General features: G+C 49.8%; 1 protein-coding gene across 1 annotated transcript in view; it reads left to right on the forward strand.

Moving 5' to 3' along the window:
• The window catches only part of MEGF9 (multiple EGF like domains 9), a 48,322-nt gene that overhangs the window by 23,874 nt on the left and 5,894 nt on the right, over positions 1–18,554 (forward strand). Inside the window, exons 3-5 of the mRNA XM_030507212.1 lie at positions 12,053–12,192; positions 15,779–15,922; positions 16,791–17,063. Of these exons, the coding sequence (XP_030363072.1) occupies positions 12,053–12,192; positions 15,779–15,922; positions 16,791–17,063 (557 nt within the window). The remainder of the gene's footprint in view (positions 1–12,052; positions 12,193–15,778; positions 15,923–16,790; positions 17,064–18,554) is intronic.

An 18,554-nucleotide genomic window follows, 5' to 3' on the forward strand; every position in this document is an offset into this window, starting at 1 on the left:
TCTTCATTTCACCTTACCCACCCTCACATTGTTCCTTTTAAAAGCCAGCATGCAATTATCTTCTTTTCCAACCAGTGATCTGTCACTCAGATTTGTTGCTGAGTTGAGGGTGTCTCTGTGTTACTGCAAAGAACGGGCTGAGCAGCAGCCTGACCCTTTGGGGTGCTCCAGCCTTCCTGGGCTCCCTTCTCTTCCTGCCACCGGCAAAGGTGTGCCCAGAGCTCCAGGGCACTGCCAGGGAGGTGATACCTGCGTGCGGATGCAATGGGCTTGTGCTGGCATCAGCCTTGTTGTCTTTTAGGGCTTGGTGCAGGCTCAGCGTGTGTTGAACATCTGCACTTCCCTGCCCAGGCAGGGGCTGAGTCAGAAGCGACATGTGCTGCAGGGACATGCTCTTTGCCGTTGTTGTATACATGTATTTTGCTTTTCCAAACACCCAAACCTTCTGTTGATGTCCTTCCTTTTTGTTTCGATGCTGTATCTTTCTGCTTGTATAAGCTCTGAAAAACCAGAACTTAAAGTAATGCTGCAGTTGACTGAAGTGACTTTCTTACTAAAAAAAGTGATTCTTGGGGGTGGAAAGCGTAGAGTTTTTCACTTGTTTTGTTTAGTGGTTGTTTTAGGTATGGGAGGATGAGCCTGGAAGCATCAGAGGTTGCCACAGACTAGAAAGAGTTTGGTCAGATTTACTAGAAAGGGAAATCAGGCAGAAAAGCAGATGGGGCAAATCTTATCTTCGAGGGCTGGGAGAAGAGGGAGGTGCAGCTGGAGCAACTGGGTTAGCTGGGAGGGAGCGTTCTGAGTCACTGGGCAGCGGGTGAAGCACAGACATGGATGATGTCTCACATGGAATGAGCCAAGAAACGCCCTTCGGAGCTTCAGGTGATGCTCAGAGATGTGAAGGAGAATGAGGTGGAGTTGGTGCTCATAGTGAGCCATAACTCCAACGTGTATGGACCCAGAAATGGCAGTGAAATCCCTACCTTCTGCTCTTCAGCACCATTGTACAGCCTTGAGGGATGTGGGAGATGCAGATCCTCAGGCATTTAGAAGAGGCAGCATAGGGTACAATTTGGAGGAAGGCTCGGGGAGGAGGACTGATGTTAACAGAGATGGCTTTGTGCTTTTCTTCCCTGCTCAGTGGGCTTTGCTGCAGATGGAGATGACCTCTGGATGTTTAAAAAGAGGAAAATTAGGTCAGTTGTCTGTGTTGTAGGGCTGGGGGCGTCAGTGTGGCTGCGAGCTGGGCAGCTTCATGCAGTGATTTATATGGGAAAATGAAGTGGGATGCAAAATCCGGCAGGAAAAATGCGCCCATCATTTCTATTGCATTAAAGCAGGCAGCTGCAGATGGCAAAAGTACAGGACTAGAGACATCCGCTGCTGTCAGTGAATGGGATGGATGCAGGGAGGCATCTGGGATGTGGGTACCAGGGCGCATCCCTCCCATGGGGTCTGTCCCGATGGGTGGGAGAACATCTCCCTTGCAGGGACATGTGTGTGTGAATCCAGAGATGGGGTTTTTGACTCCTGTGCTGGAAACCCTGGGTCTGGAGCTCTGGGTTTGATGTCTACCTGCTGCGGAGTCCCTGGAGAAGCGGTGCGTGTCCTTCCATCCCTCCGGGCAATCCCTGCTTGGGATGTGGCACAGAAGCATTGCCCAACACCAGCCACCAGCTTCTGTTTCATTGACATTAAAAGCACTGTAAGCTGTATGTTTAATTTATTTACTACTCTATAGCACCAGCCCAACTCTAAGTTGCACAATTCCCGCGTGCTGGCTTAAGACAGAAGCGACTACTGTTGAGATCAGTGTCTGAGTGAAACAGCAGTGTCATTTTGGACTCTGACCCCCTGGTTTGACGGGCAGGGTGCCTGCAGGCTGAGCTCTCCGGGCACACAAAACATGCCTCAGCCATTTCAATCAGCTTGCTCAGGCTTTTGTCAAACTGCCTTTTAAAGCACCACCATATGATGATGATCAGTGTTATTTCTAGGCATGCTCTGTGGCCGGCCAGATGGCACACCCCAGTACCCTGTTTATTAACCAGACCTCAAATGTAGCCCATCAAATACAAATATCAGAAATCCCTTTCCCGAGGCACAGAGTTGATTTTGGGAGTGAACATTGACCTGACATGCTGTCGCTGTGAATGGGCTCCATGGCCACTAATCAAAGGTCTGTTTTGGTGGTGGTTTAAATGTGATTATCTGGGGAGATCCACATAGATCCCCCTCTGGGATGGCAGAGGGTTTCCGTGCTCTGCTTTGGGTGGTTTTTGTGTTAGATGAAAAGCTGTGTGTAGTTGAAGCTGGAGCTTGCTGTGGGGCTGGATGCAATCCAGTGGGGCTGGCCTATCTTGGAGAAGGGGGGGTGTGTTGTCCCTGTTGCAGTTAACGCCTAGAAACCTGAGATAAAACCACACTGTGCTGGGTTGGATGCTGTGTGGATGCTTGCTAGAGATAGCTGTGGCCTGGAAGTGTTCATAGTCCATAGAGGAAGGGTGGAGAAGGAAGCTGGAGTTTCAGGGGCTGTGGTCGAGCTCATGGAGTCGTGGAGAATGAGAGTGACTCACATGGGTGCATGGAAGGGCTGCTGGGGATGGTCCCTGGTGGTGGTCCCAGCCCATGGCAATGTGGCCCCAGCCAGGAGCTGCCCCCACCAGCTGCATCTCTCACCATCCTTTGGTCCCCTCCAGTTGAAAGCTGTGTTGTCCTTTGAGGAAGCAAGAGCATCCCTACCTGATGGAGAAGGTGAAGGTGATGTTGCTGGAGAAGCTCACCATGCCCAGGCTGGCCAGCCCCACATCTCCCAGGCTTGCACCCCTGTGCATTTACTTGTCTATCTTCACGTGAGCACAGTCCTGTGCCTTGAACTCTTATCTCTGACTCCCTATGGCTGGGCAAGGAGCCCCCATACGCAGCAGAGGCGCTCTGGGGTGATGGTGGTCTCCAGCCCCATCAGCCAGGGCAGCAGTGGGGCTCTTTCTGCAGTCCCAGCACACCCTTGCCCTGCATGTCCTGCGTTGTGGCTTTGCCCGTCGTGTCCCCAGTGACTCATGGAACGGCCCTGGGATGTGGCAGGGCTCTGCCTGGGGAGCACAGGGCAAGAGGAAAGGGGTTTGGTTTGGGGGAAGCCTTTCCCTGCTGGAATGACACAAGGAGCTGTAGCGCAGCTCTTTAACTGCATGCGGAAGTAATTGTCCTGTGTAAACCTGTCCTCTGGCTGATTCATTTAAAGGAGCAGGAGCGCAGGCAGGAAAGGGCAGCGTGTGGCACCCTCCTGGTAAGCAGACTTCAAATGACTCTGCATTTTATTTATCTATTTATTTGTGCCTTCCTAGCACTGCTCAGCCCCACTCTGGGCTGCAGACATAGAATCCCAGCCTGGTTTGGGTTGGAAGGGACCTTAAAGCTCCTCCAGTTCCAACCCCTGCCACAGGCAGGGACACCTTCCACTAGAGCAGGTTGCTCCAAGCCCCTGTGTCCAACCTGGCCTTGAACACTGCCAGGGATGGGGCAGCCACAGCTTCTCTGGGCACCCTGTGCCAGTGCCTCAGCACCCTCACAGGGAACAACTTCTGCCTCAGAGCTCATCTCAATCTCCCCTCTGGCAGGTTAAAGCCATTCCCCTTGTCCTGTCCCTACAGGCCCTTATTTCTCTGAGAGTTGAGCTTAAATGCTGCTAGTATATAGTCACTTATGAAAGCGATGGGTTTGAAGCCTTCTACATCAAGAGACTGGCATGGTTCAGCCCTTGATTCCCTTTTTCCCTGGGAGGTTTTGTGTTTTAAATGAACTTGTCCCAGTTCAGGGAAGGCAAGGTGATGCTTCAGCCTTCAACGTCTATTGCACTGTTACCCGTGCTCATCAGCCCGAGGAGAGCTGTGGCTGCTACGTGGTGTTTTCAATTGCCACATGGTTTAGCTAAACCTGGGTTAACCATCTAAACCAGGTTAGGCTTTTCCAGCTCCCTTAAGCTGTAAACATAGATAATACGCTATCATAGTCCCTACTGAAAACAGATGCATGTTAAATTGTGGTCTTTAAGTTGCTTCCTCTGCTTGTGTCTCAGTTTCCCCACAAGCAGGAGGTCGATGGGAAGCAGAGGCTCCAACATGCTTCTTGGAGGTGACATTAACTTTGGTTCATGTCTGGTGCTGAAACACACTGCCCAAGCGTGCAGCACTCCATTCCCTCCCTAACTGAGCAGTATTTCCTTACTGCTGGCTGGGGACGCAGCTCTGCAGCGTGGATCCTGGTTCATGCACGGTTCATGCTGCAGGCTCGGCATAAGTCATGTTAGAGAGCGCTCCTGTCACTCAATTCCGTTCTAAAAGAAAAGATAAAGCACGCATAGAAATGTCAAAGTGTTAATTCAGGGATGTTTTACCCCCCTCAAGGGCATCTCATGCTTTGTGTTCACATTAGAATTAAGGCAGAGGGTCCCCAAGAGCATTCATACACTGCTGTCCCCTGGAGCGGGGATGCTGCAGGACTGAAAGGGGAGCGCTGTTCGCTGGGCAGTCCCCGTCCCTCTGTGCCTTCTTTGTAGTGGGCTTCTCTTAGGAGAGGCTGATCTTGTGACCCTCACTCATATGGGGTGCTGCTGCTGAGGGTAAGGTCAGCAGCACCGGACAATGTTCTTTGTGAAGGGCTTTGAGTAAGGGCTGAGGTTTCTGAAGGAGCCTGGGGAGCTGGGCAGGAGGAGCTGGTGGGACGTGAAAGGATGCGAAGAGCCCGTGGAGGGGAAAAGCAATAAGGAATGTCAGTCCTGATGGTGTTGGGAAGTACCCAGGTGGGACACAGATTGAGCGTCATGTGGTGTGAAGCCATGTGGGGCAGAATTCAGGGGTTTTTGCTAGTCAGAAAATGCAGCTCCATTGAAATACAAGGGTTTTGTGGAGCTTCACCAGTCTGTGCAGGGAGGGTGCTCGTGGCAATGGTTTTAGATGAGAGACCTCATGTTCCCACGGCTTCTGCACATCCCAGCCACAGGAGGTTATCTGGGGGAAGGTGGTGGAGTTGTCGTTTTGCATTGAGAAAAGTCTTCATCTCCTGTCTTTAGACCGTCATCACACTTCTGCGATGGCTCTGCTTTGCATGGGAACTGTATTTCCATTCCATTTAGCAGTCCAGTCAACCACGCTGGGCACTGCTCCCCTTCGGAGAGAAGACCTTGGGAGCCCAACTCCTCGAGAACTTTATTTTTAAACCCAAAGACAAGCCTCCCCCTTTTCTCCTATTTTAAATGACTTCTATAGATTGGCTGAGCACAAACGGAGGCTCATTATCTCCCACTAATGCCTTGTCAGCATCACACTGCAGAGAACAGGGCTTTTTTTGTAGCGGAAGCTGCTTCATGTGGACATCATAAGAGCAGAAGAGCAGAATCATAGAATCACAGACTGCTTTGGGTTGGAAAGGACCTTAAGATCATCCAGTTCCAACCTTCTGCTATGGGCCGGGACACCTCACACTAGAGCAGGTTGCTCCAAGCCCCGTCCAACTTGGCCTTGAACACTGCCCTGTTAGAGCATGTTTTTGTGCTTTAACTATCTAAACCTCTCTCCTATTAGAGACTCTTACATCCTTTACATCCCATTTGCTCTTTTCCCCCACAAGCAAGTAAATATTGTATCTGCACCCATGTTCACTCGGTTGCAGGCAGGGATGGGAAATGAGTGACTGGACACAGCAGCAGGGAAAGGCAGATTGTTATCATCTCCCCTACAGTAATTGTGGCTTCTCTGAAATCCTGTTGTTTGGTGATCTTCCAGCAGGCTTTGCTGTTCCTGTGTTGCCTGGTGCACACTTGCTTCTCTGCTAAACACTGACTGCCCTCAAAAAACATATTGGCTCCAGTATTTAAGCTCTTGCGGCTAAATTCTGGTTTGGGGAAGGTGGTGCCCAGCCTGACCTCGGGCAGTGTGTGTTGCCCATGGCTTTTTCTGCTGCCTCAGAGGAGGCATCAGTTGAGATGTGATGGAGGGATTGCACTGGGCAAAACTGGTGTGTCCAGTCGGGACCAGCCCCATCTCTCTGCCTTCCCCGTTGATGCATCCTCTGCGTTGATGTTGCCTATCCCCATAATGCTGTTATCTCCAGGGATGCTCTGAGAAGCCAGGACCCACCGTTTGGGGTTGAGATTTTGTGGTTAGTTAGGCTTTTGCTGCTCCTCCTCATGCCAAATCATAGAGGACCCCATCCAACCTCCCTCTCTGGAGCTATTATGGTCTTCCCATCGCTTCCTTCCTCCCCAGCCACTGGGGTCCTGGCTGACAGCAGAGCCCTGGGATGGAGATTCCCGGCTTTCCCATCTGCACGGGGCATCCTTAGCGGGGGAGACGGGGCGGTGGAGGCAGCGGTGGCCAGACAAGGTGCCCCTTTGACATTCACAGAGTGGCCTTTCAGAGCTGTGAAGTGTCCCCGCTCCGTCAAGAGCTGCCATATAAACAGATGCCGTCCCCCGGCACGGAGCGAGGAATGTGGAGCACAATGGCCCAATGTTCCTCACAATAAAGCTCTGCTTCTTCTGCCCTCCACAAAGGCGGCTCTGAGCGGGGCTCACCCATGGGTGCACTAACCCTTCCTCTCAAGTGTTTTAGCTGTGGATTGAGCTGATGGAGCAGGGAGGTGAAACCCAAACGTGGGGCTTTTTCCTGCTCTCCGCTTGCCCATGTGCTGATAGTCAACGGACCTAAAGGAAAATCAACACATGGGTCATGAGGGTTTCTCTGTGCAGGGTGAGCATTAGCTGTTGGTTCTCCATGGAACTGGCTTGGAGCGTTTAGCTTTCAGATGTTAACTTCTCTGCGTTGCCCAGAGAGATTTATCCCCTGGCTGCTGTCAGACATCACAGCAAATCAGCACAAAGGGAGCCGGGCTCGCTGGAGAAACGCAGTGTTCTTAGTGACATCTCTTCTGAACCCACCTCATCTCACACAGCATCCTTTTGTCTTACTCCATCAAAGTGTGACAGAACCTTTTCATGAGGGTTGTTTTACAGATGCTCACGGTTCAGCAGCGTGTTCTCCCTCATTCATACTGAGCCCTGTCATTGCTGATAATTGTATATGTTACAGGAGCACCTCTGGGCGCTGCTGGGATGGATGATGGGCTTATGTGTCATCAGAGGTTTACAAGGCAGTGGCTGGGAGTGGATGGGACTCTTCATCATGGACTATAGCGATAGGACAAGGGATGATGGATTTAAACTGAAACAGGGGAAGTTCAGGTTAGATGTAAGGCAGAAGTTCTTCCCTGTGAGGGTGCTGAGGTGCTGGCACAGGGTGCCCAGAGAAGCTGTGGCTGCCCCATCCCTGGCAGTGTTCAAGGCCAGGTTGGACACAGGGGCTTGGAGCAACCTGCTCTAGTGGAAGGTGTCCCTGCCCATGGCAGGGGGTTGGAACTGGATGAGTGTAAGGTCCCTTCCAACCCAATCCAGGCCTTGATTCTATGGGGCAGCATAGTTTTGAGTGGGTTTTGAGTAGCTCATCCACATGATATGCCCTGGTTTGGGACCCATGGGAGCTCCCTCCTTCTCTGGCTGCCCCAAAAGCTTACCGGGCTCATATGTTTTAAATATAAAGGCACAGAAGGTTGGTGCTGAACTGTTTTGGCTGGCTTGGACGTGATCAGGCACTTCCTGGGCATCTGGGTTCTTCTGGCATGTGGGAAACATTCCAAATGAATTCCTCCCTTCCCTCCTTCTTGGGGAAAAAAAAGGAAGAAAATAAATGATTAGAGGTTGCTGAGAGTTTTCTGTTACACCATTAAACTGCACAGCATGTCTCCCAACAGCCCTTAAGGCTATGGTCCTCCATCTCCCCATCCATCTTGTGTCTGTCATGTCCCTCTCCAACTTCAGGATGTTCCTGCGGAGCAGTGGAGACCCAGTGCAGATGCAACTGCACACTGGGAGCTGTCTCAGATCACAGATATTTTAGTGCTTTTTTGGTTCTCCCCTTTTGATGAGGCTCTCCTGTGCTGGGGGGGTACAAGGTGAGGGCACTGCCCATCCCATCAGCGTGTCCTTCCCTGGCCATCAGACCTGGGGGATGAAAATTCCCTGTGGGATGCTCTGCGGCTTCAGGCCAGGCATGAGACAGGACTTTGGAGGTGATACCTGTTCTCTGTGCTCTGCTGCAGGGACACTTCCAAGTGGGGTCAAAACTAGTCCTCCTCTAGAACAGCAGCCAAAGTAATGCATAGGGTCTCTCCTGTATCCCCTTCTGTAGCTGTGAAGCTGCAGTCCCATGTAAAATCCCACCACCAGCAATGGTTTGTTGCCACTAATGGCCCAGATCACTTGGTAAGTGATGGGGTTTCCTGCATCCAGTGACTGTTTCCCCTTGGGTGGAGTGGAAAGGGGCTGGAAGTAAAAGCAGACTGGCTTTTGTAGAGATATTTTGGGGGCTTAGGCTGTTCCCCTTGCCCAATACTTGCTTTTATTTAGAGCCCCTGCCCAGTGCCTGCTGCCCTGGCTGTCAGCATCACACAGTGAGCACATCCAGCCTCAGGCATCAGGGCAGCAGCTCCTAAGGCATCACAAAGCCCATCGTTCTGATCAGATGCATAAGTCCCTGCCTTGGGGGATCCCAGACCTGGCCTCAAGTGTAGCTATTGCCCCTGGGGTATTGGATCATTCAGTGCTCCATTCAAGCCTTGCACATGCTCTGCCCCTATCCCCGCTGGCTGGCTAATCACTGTCGGCTCCCTCTGCCAGGGTTTCATGTGCTGGTGATGGTTTTAATCATTAGAAAACGTATATAAAGTTGATGGATGATGTGATGGTGATATGCACTACTACATGGTCTTGAAAGTAAGTAAAGTAAGTAAGTTTTTATATTCATAAAAACCTAGGAGAAACCAAGGCTTTTGTTGCTGAAAGTCTGGTTTTGCCCCAACATCGATTCTTTTGTGAGAGCTGAACATTGGTTTGCTTGAATGAAGTCAATAATCATCTGAAATGGAGTGGAGCAATTGATGTTATTGCATCAAAATGTTTCCCCTCCTTCCCTTCCCCCTCTTTTCCCCCCACTTCCCCCCAAAACAGAAATTCCTGGCTGATGCTCATAATCCAGTTCAGTTCTCACCATGCAAGTATTAAACTGTGGGTCTTTTCTTTCAAGTTTCTGGATTCTTATGTGCACAATCAGTCTGTTAACAGGACTTCTTTTTTTTTTCTGTGTGGTTTCAATGCATTTATATCATTGACCTTTGCTTTAAAAAGTGTCTGACAGCCTTTACTGGGCTGCAGCTATAAAAAGGAGTGTTGTAAGGGGGCTTTATTCTATGGAAGCAATGACCACAGGCAAAGCTTTATATTTGCTGAGTGATTTAATTCTTGCACATGCAGAACTTGGCTCTGGGCCATGTGTAACATGTTGAGAAAAGGTCTGCTTGAGAGGCATTAAACCCAAACTTTCCAAAACTGCCTTTTATATATATATATATATATATAGCTTGCTTTCCTGTTATTTTTAAGCTAACAAGTCAAATCAAGGGATACTGCCCCAAAATGCTGTGCTGAGCTCTAGCAATGTCTTTGGGGAAATAAACCTCCTTTAAAGCAATGAAGTGGGAGTCCGGATGGAGGGGTGCCTGCTGGGAGGAAGAGGAGGATTGCAATGTAAAGGCTTAATGGAGGGACAGGAGAGGGTAAAACGGAGCACTCTGGACTCCAGCTTGGGAGGGTGAACATTGACCAGCTCTAGTGCTCGTTCCTGCTATGTCCTACTCATAAGGCACATCCTATGAGTAAACACAGATGTGTTTTCAGGTTAAGCATCAGTTCCTCCCAATTAGTTGCTTTTCCCTGCTTGGCTCTGCCTGCCCCTTGCCCACATACAGGAATATCCAACTGGTAGCAATCAGAAGCAAATAAACCCAAACTTCTTTTTTGCTCATATTTCACTGTGACAACATTTGGATGAACGTTGGGACTCGTGAAAAGCTCTTTCAAAGTCAAATGTACTGAGCTGCTTAACAGCATCCCTTTGAATTGTGCATCTGCCTGCTGCAACTCCAGATAATGGTCTGGAGAGCAAGGAAACGTCATCTTTCCTTTTCTCCTTCTTGTAATCAGTCCATTAAATTATGCCTGAAGTTTCACATGCAGGAACTATTTAATTGTGTACCCGCTTGGGCTGAGTTCCGTGTTTTGGTGTGCCTTTGAGTGTTTCCTCTTCCTTTGGCAAGCAAATGAACAAGAGAAATACTAAATGCTGTTAATTTCCAACGGAAGCAATGTCTTCCCCAAAACATTGCAATCTACTGCATCTTAATGAAAACCAACACATCCACAGTGCATCGAGCCATTTGGAGCCTCAGCCTCTGTTAGTTTTAATCAGCAGGTTTTTTTGTAAGGGCTTTTAGAAGCAAATTGTGCATTGCTCACTCTTCCTCAGGAGGAGAGAGGGAGAACAATAGGTTATCTCTGTGCAGGCACATTGAACCCTGGAATACTGAATTAAACAAGTGGAGGAATAAGGAGGAGGTTATATGGAGGGAGAGCTGAGACGAGGGTGCATCCAGTGGCGTGCTCTGTGGATGGTACCTGCCTCATCCACTACAGCTGCAACTGAGGCCATCTCCTGAAGGAGACCAAATCATGGTTCTTTGGGTGGTTGTCCTGGCTTCCCTGTGCAGCACACAGGTTAAGGGCTATTGGAGATACGGAGAGGCACTTCTGCACTCCCTTGTCCTCAGCTTGGGAGTTAGTGGTTCCTTCATGTGCCAGTGGGATAAGCCATAGCTGGTTGTTGCCATGTGTGGGGTTGATGGGAAAAGGGCATTTTATCCATTCCTCTGATTTCATAGAATGACAGGATGGTTTGAGTTGAAGGGACCTTAAAGGGACTAGTTCCAACCCCCTGTCATGGGCAGGGACACCTTCCACTAGAGCAGGTTGCTCCAAGCCCCTGTGTCCAACCTGGCCTTGAACACTGCCAGGGATGGGGCAGCCACAGCTTCTCTGGGCACCCTGTGCCAGCACCTCAGCACCCTCACAGGGAACAATTTCTGCCTAAGAGCTCATCTCAATCTCCCCTCTGGCAGGTTAAAGCCATTCCCCCTTGTCCTGTCCTTACATGCCCTTATTTCTCTGAGAGTTGAGCTTAAATGCTGCTAGTATATAGTCACTTATGAAAGCGATGGGTTTGAAGCCTCTACATCAAGAGACTGGCATGGACAGCCAGAGGAAGGAGGGTAACCTTTGCTTTTTATAGCCTGCTGGTATTTGCCCGTGCCAGCTAACACCAATACCCTCTGTTTTAACTGTGCAGAGCTCCACCCTCCGTGCAGTCAGACTCTGTGCCCAAGTAAACAGGCTTCTGGCTGGGGTTAGCATAGTGGAAACTGCTGGGGAAGGGAAAACCCTCTCTCATCCTTCCCTGGCTCCTGCTGGGTAGGAGAAGGTGACTGGAGAGAGGGGCTTTGCCTGGCTGGCTGTGGGGATGCTGCATGGGAGGGATGAATAGGATCATGGAGGAGAGCAAGTGGCTGCCTGCTGAAATCCAAACAAGACACCTGAGCTGCTGCGCTGGCTCTTTAGGGAGCTGGGAATGCTTGTGATGAGCAGGGAATTGTCCGCTCTCCCAAAAAACCTGGGAAGTGCAGCTTGGTATCCAGGTGGGGAGAGGTGATCATCCACGTGGGTGCTCTTTTATGGTCCAGGTGTAGTGCTCATGGGTGTCCCGGTGTCCTGCAGGACCTGGGGCAGGTGCTTGAGGAAGCTGGGAGTGGAGAGAGGCTGTTGGAGCATCTGCTGTGGGTGATGCATGGGGATGGCTTTGGGCCAAGGCTTTCCACAATGAGTGATGGTTTCTGGTGCCCAGCTGGAAATTGCTGTCAAGGCAACTGCTTTTGCAGAGATTCAATCTCTCCTGAACTCCCCATCGCTTTTGGAAGTTGTTGCCCATGGGTTTTGTGTTGTGCTTCCAGCAGTTCCCTTCCTTTGCAAAGGGAGGCCCAAATCACTGACCAGAGGTTTGCACTTTGGCTGCCTTCCAGCACATCCAGATTTCACTGTCTGTTTTGCCCTGTGCAGCTCTGGGAAATGCCAGTGTAAAGCTGGTGTCACGGGCCTGAAGTGTGACCAGTGCAGTGATGGATACTACAGGTTTAATGAAACGACGTGTGAGCCGTGCCAGTGCAACAACCACTCCAAGACCTGCAACAGCTCCACAGGTAACCTTCCCCTTGGTCATACATGGTGGGTGCAGGCTTTACCTGTCTCCTCTGTCTCTGGTTTTTGCTCTTTCTGTTCTGCTCTCATCCTCTTCATCTGCATCTTTAGAAGCATTGAATTTTGGCCTTGAGTACCCAGAATCTTTACATATAAACTGAAATTAAAATGCAGGTTTGGAGCTACTCTTCTTACAGAAGTCAATAAAAGCTGCGTTATCCAGCCCAGGCTGCAGTGCAGAGCCTTTATTCTGCAGTCTCTATTGGAAATCAGCGCTCTATTGTTCTCTGCACTTACCCAAATACACAACACAGGCTTTTAAGGAGTTGTTGTTTAACTGCTGTTTACCTGGAAACATCTACTGCACTAGCACTGACGTAAGGTGACTGTTATTGCCACAGATAACACTATTAGCGCTGGAAAAAATTGGCAGCACCTAATTAATATTGCCTTCTTCTTATAAGTTTGCCTTGTTCCTTTTCCTTGATCACTTCTTTGGCTGTCTCTCACTCATGCAGATGTTGATGGAGTGCAAATGTCGAGGTACCTGTGCTCAAAGAGCTCATGGGAGGGCAGGGGGAACCTAATTGCTTTCCCATCTCCACTGAAAGGAGAGATCCCGGAGGAGCAATGTTATGTGACTCCTGCACAGTCCCCACTTTAGCAACAAAACTCACACTCCAAAATCCAAATTCTCATCAGAACTTCTAGGCTGAAATGCAGTTCTGTAATACTTATGCAGGAGCTTAGAAAGGAGTAATAGTTTAAAAGCCTTTGTAGGGGGTTTTGTAGGTGGCAGAGAGGCAGAGCTCATTAAATAAGGTGATTTGGGGTAATTTCTGCACAGGTATCTGTTACCTTGTGGCCTGTGTGTTTCATAGAATCCTAGAATGGTTTGGGTGGAAGGGACCTTAAAGCTCATCCAGTTCCAACCACTTGCCATGGGCAGGGACACCTTCCACTAGAGAAGGTTGCTCCAAGCCCCGTCCAACCTGGCCTTGAAAAGCAGAGGAATGGGCAGCCAATGCCCTGATCCTGCTGAGCATCAGTTAGCACTGAGCACCAGGTCTACACTGATGAATTACTGCATTCATTCCTCTACTGAACTGTATGTGCTTCTGTCCTACCAATATTGAAGGATACAAAACTGTACCTAAAGCTGTGCACACATGAGCTGTGTTACTGATTTGGAGCTGGCTGTGTGGGTTTTGTGAAGGAGTAAGATAATCTGCTCTCCCATTTTCTTCCTCAATGTTCCCCCTGCTCTTGATTTAATTAAAACCCCCAAAACCCAGCACAGATCTTGCCCGGGGATGGGGCTGTGCAGCAGCCCTTCTGCTGGGGCTGCCCAGCGCTGCCCACAGCACTGCAAAGAAAAGCCCTCTTTTTGGTTAATGCCCTATTGTTGATTTGACAAAAAACCCTTTTTTCCCCCCAAATTTCCTCCATCTGCTTTGTTTGCTGCCGGGGGTGGGAGAACCCAACAAAACCAGAGCAGAGAACAGTCGATTAACAATTAGATCTGACATCTAATAAGTAACACAGTGCTCAGCCTGCTCTAGACACTGCACTCTGGGTGACCTCCCCAGCTTTACATCAACTCTATGTGGTCTTTGTCACATTTTCAAGCTTTCTTTGGCATCAACGCTGTTCTTTGGGCTCCCTCTGCCGGCTTTGCAACCGGCTCCACTCGGCATTCCTCAGGCCAGGAGGAATATTTAATATCACTGGGTTGGGAATCAGGCAGCTCCCGAGGCGACAGCGCTTCCTTCGACACGGCCCTTGTCGTGTCAGTGCAGTGGGTTTGGTTGCTGCTTCCCACTTAGGGTATTGGGAGGTCTGATCCATCCTGAGGGCATTATTGGGATGGGAAGTGCTATTAATTATTAAGGCTTTCCACAGTGATACCCGATTGCAAGCCCATGCGTGCTCTGTACGGCTGAGCAACTTGCTGACTCATTGGAAGCACAGCCATATCACAGGGTTGGTGCAGAGAAATGCGAGTAATTCCTGCTGATGGGAAAGACATTGGTCCTGAAACGACCAACACTGTACAGACTCCAGATTTATGCCACTATTAAAGCCTGCAGAGCATGGTTCAAGGCACTCTTGCTGCTGATGGGGCAGATTAACCTTCCCTGAGCTGGTCTGTACCAGGCATCCCACTGGAGCAGCTGATGGAGGTTTGCAAGTGGAACAGCCGAGCCCAGCAGATCATTTCCCCTCAAACCCTGACATGTCTCCCACAAAAACCACTGGCTCGTGGCTGACAAGCTGCTGGGTGAAGAGCAAACAGTGTGTGGGAGCTGTTTGTGAGTGTCCTTAGTCACCAGGGTGCTGCCAGCACCACTGTGCCAGTGAATCATCCCAAAAGTGGGTTTGCTTCCTGCCCTTAGCATGAGGGTCGGCTCCAAGGACACGCTGGCGATGCTCAGGGATGCTGAGCTGCAGAGTCATCGCTGTGGAAGGAGAAGGAGCCGTGCAGCGTGTTGGGATTGCAAGGGAGCCAAACTGCTCCAATGTGAATAAGAGAATCTGCTGTGTGGTTTGTTTTCTTTTCTAACAGTCAGCATTAACCTAATTCAGGGTTTTTTGTGCAGTTAATGTGGATGAGACTTTTCCATACCCGTACAGGGCTGCTAGATTAGCTCAGTGAATCTCCTGTGTGGGCTTCTATGTGCAGGGAATAAACCACTCTGTGCTGCCCTGGTTTGTTAGAAGGTGGCTGTTGCCTTTTCAGAGTCTTGTACATGGGATTTAATAATCTCAGCTTCCCTCAGGTCACTGCCACCTTGTCAAGGAGCCTGCTGAATTACAGGATGTTCCTGTTGATGGATGGGCTTTTGATGGAGGCTGCGCTTTTATAACCAGGGACATCTTTCTTTCTCTGGCCACAAAATGCAATTTAGAGGGCCACTGGGACACAGCCTCAGCTAAGACACAGCACATTGATTTTCTGATTCAGGGACTTCCCTGAATCCTCCAGGAAGGAGACGTGGCTCATGCAACCCCCCAGTTCTCCTCTGGTTCTCTGGGAAGGTCAGTAATTGCTGCTGCCTTGAGCCTGTGATGGGGATGGAGGAGCTCGAGCTGCATGGGATGGGATGGGATGGGATGGGATGGAGCCATCTGCCCCCAAAGCAGGACAGTGGCACTTCCTTACCCTGAGCGCCAGCTCTGTGGTGTAGGAAAAGGCTGTGCACAAAAAACCAGGCAATAAACTGGAGAGACCTCTCATGGGAGTGAGAGTTTGAAGCATCAGGATTCCATCTCACTGATACAAATGCAAACTGAAATCCCTTTCCTTGACGACCATTTAGTATTGATAGCACGTGTTTACCTGCGCTAACCTTTCAGTGATGGGCTGTGAGCCTCTCTGCTGGGGCTACCTACTTCTTCACATTATGTGTGTGCAGACGGAGGGGGAGCGAGGTCATAAGAGGCCAAGATCATGTTTTGGCCAAAGGGCATCCAAAAATCACCTGTGAGCTCTGATAATTGAGAGTGCTCCATGCGGATTCGTGCTCCAAATGTTCCGCTCCAGTTCCTGCTCCTCAATGGTTGCTTGTGCTCCTGTCCCTTCCCCAGGCATCTGCCTGCACTGCCAGGGGAACACCGAGGGAAACCACTGTGAGCTCTGCAAGGAGGGATTCTACAGAAGCACCCATCCTGCCCACTCCTGCCATCGCTGCCCGTGCTCCACCGTGGCATCGACCGGAACCTGCCACATACGTAAGGCTTTCTCTTTGGTCTAACTCCTCAGATAATGAATGTGGCTCTTTACAATTAAGTTGCCACTGTGTGCATCAGCCTAGTAAGGGGTTTATAGCCCGTGAACCTGTTTGTGGGAACCAGGGCACCTTGTGGAAGCAGCGCCTGGCATGATGCATCCCTGGTGCTTGTGTTGCCTCTTGTGAGAGCAGTGGAGGGTGTCAGAATTCATTGCTGCAGGTTGCAGCCTGCCTTGAAGAACCTGCAGAGTTTTGCAGAGAGGAACTGCTGGGATTGTGGCAGCCAGGAGAGGTAGAGGAGGTGCCCAGCAGGGGCATGTAGCTGTCCACACCACTGTGAGCCCTCTTCTGAGCATCTCCATGGGATTCCAAGCAGAGGCTCCCCAATCTACCTGCTCTATTTTCACATATCCAAGAGAAGTTATAACTGTAATAAACATGTAAGACTTTTTTTGATCTTTCCCTAATCAGTTTTGCAATCAAGGCACCGCTGGCTTGGTATAGCCCCAAAAGTTCCTGCAGATTCCTAACATCCCTGATATAATTCCAGCTGTTTTCTGAAATTGGCTGTTTGAGATGGAAATGTTCAGGAGTAATCATCTGTTTGCTTAGCATCATGCTGAGCGTGCTCTGTGATGCTGGTACAAGGCATCAGAACCCCCTGAAGCTTCTTTTTAACCCCTAGGGACAAAGAAACTGCTGCAGTTCAAAAGTTGTATTTTCAGCTTAAAATCTGAGATTGGTTAATACTCGGTGGCTGATTTCTGTCACAGTGGCTTGTGGTCAGGCCCCTCAGAACTAACCCCACAGTGGGTGTTTCTCTCTGAGGGGCTATGGCGCATCCCCTGTTTGCTTTCTATATTCTTTAGAGCCTGGTGAAAGTGCCCCAAGGTGTGACAAGTGCAAAACTGGGTACACAGGCCCGAACTGCAACCGCTGTGACAACGGCTACTACAACTCCGACAGCATCTGCGTGAGGTGTAAGTGCAACGGGAACGTGGACCCAGTGCAGTCACCCAGCGTGTGCCGGCCGGACAGCGGGGAGTGCATCGGCTGCCTGTACCACACCGCCGGCTTCCACTGCGAGCGGTGTGAGGATGGCTACAGCCGAGACCTCGACGGGACCAACTGCACCAAGAAAGGTAAAACACACTCCTCAGATCTGTGTTGAAGCTCGTTGTGCAGCTCAGGTGGGCACAAGCAGCCTGAAGGCTGGGGAGGGAATCATAGAATGGTTTGGATTGGAAAGGACCTTAAGATCATCAGTTCCAACTCCCTGCCATGGGCAGGGACACCTCACACTAGACCATGTTGCCCGAGGCTCTGTCCAACCTGGCATTGAACACTGCCAGGGATGGAGCATTTACCACTTCTCTGGGCAACCTATGCCAGCGCCTCAGCACCCTCACAGGGAAGAACTTCCTTAGATCTCACCTGAACTTCCCCTGTTTCAGTTTAAACCCACCACCCCTTGTCCTATTGCTACAGCCCCTGATAAAGACTACCTCTCCGGCATCCTTGCAGGCCCCCTTCAGATACTGAAAGGCTGCTACGAATGTTACTTATTGTTCAGATTGGTTCAGATTCATCTAGTCTGTGGTACAGGGAAGAAAACCAGACCATATCGGTGCCTACTGGCTTTGAAATCTGATTTAGAGTTAGCTCTGTAACCACCCTGATTCCCAGACTGCAGCAGACACCTCTAGTGAATAAGCTGGAAAAAAACCCAACTCTATTTGCAGTGTATTTAAATGTAGGTTTTCAGATTTCCATTGCTTGATACACATGATCTTAGTGCCCAGTGAATTGTCCTTATTGACTAGGCCATCCAACAGCACTGCCTAGTTCCCTAGAAAGGGTGTTTATAATAAATCTTGTCACTTCTCATACTCTGCAAACAATATTTGGACCAAATTTAGGTATTAGCAAGTGAACCCCGGAATTTACTTGTATCCACTCTGAGGGTCTCTGATCAGTCTTCAATCCACATCCAAGACACTGCATTTAGCATCTCTGACACAAATCAGGTCTGGTACTGAGAGAGGCTACTGCACAGTGGGAGGACTCTTAGTAAAACAAGAGAAAATGGTTCTTGATTTGCTCCTTCAGTGGGTATCAGGAGGTTGGCCCACAAGGTGGATCTCCAGCTCCATGCATGGAAACATTACTGGTGTTATGGATTAGATAAGAGACCTCAGGAGTTTGGGAAAATATCTGGGCCCGAATTTGTCCTTGTCACCAGCAGAGATTTAATTCAGATCTTCTGTTAGGAGCTAATGTGGTTTTCACTCCCATGCTGCTCTCTGGAGGTGTAATCACAGCGTCCTGCTCTGCTCAGAGAGATGATCAATACAGAAAAGTTGAATGCTCGTTAGCTGGAACTGTACCGTTACAGGGCTGGAAATGGCACTTTTGCATCAGCTCATTCATTATCTCCCCCTGCACAGTTCTTTTTGTGCAGAGAGCTGCATGACCTTGCTGCATTAAAATCCATGGGTATGGCTTGGCTTGGAGGCTTGCAGTTTTCACCATTCAGTTTGATTTTAACAGCATTGTTACAGCCAATTCCTGATGTAGGGAAGGACTGTCCCCTTTCAAAAGGGCTGGAACACGTTCTTCTAGCTTTCCTGTTT

The sequence above is a fragment of the Strigops habroptila genome, chromosome 15, assembly GCF_004027225.2.
Source record: "Strigops habroptila isolate Jane chromosome 15, bStrHab1.2.pri, whole genome shotgun sequence".
Taxonomy (NCBI): domain Eukaryota; kingdom Metazoa; phylum Chordata; class Aves; order Psittaciformes; family Psittacidae; genus Strigops; species Strigops habroptila.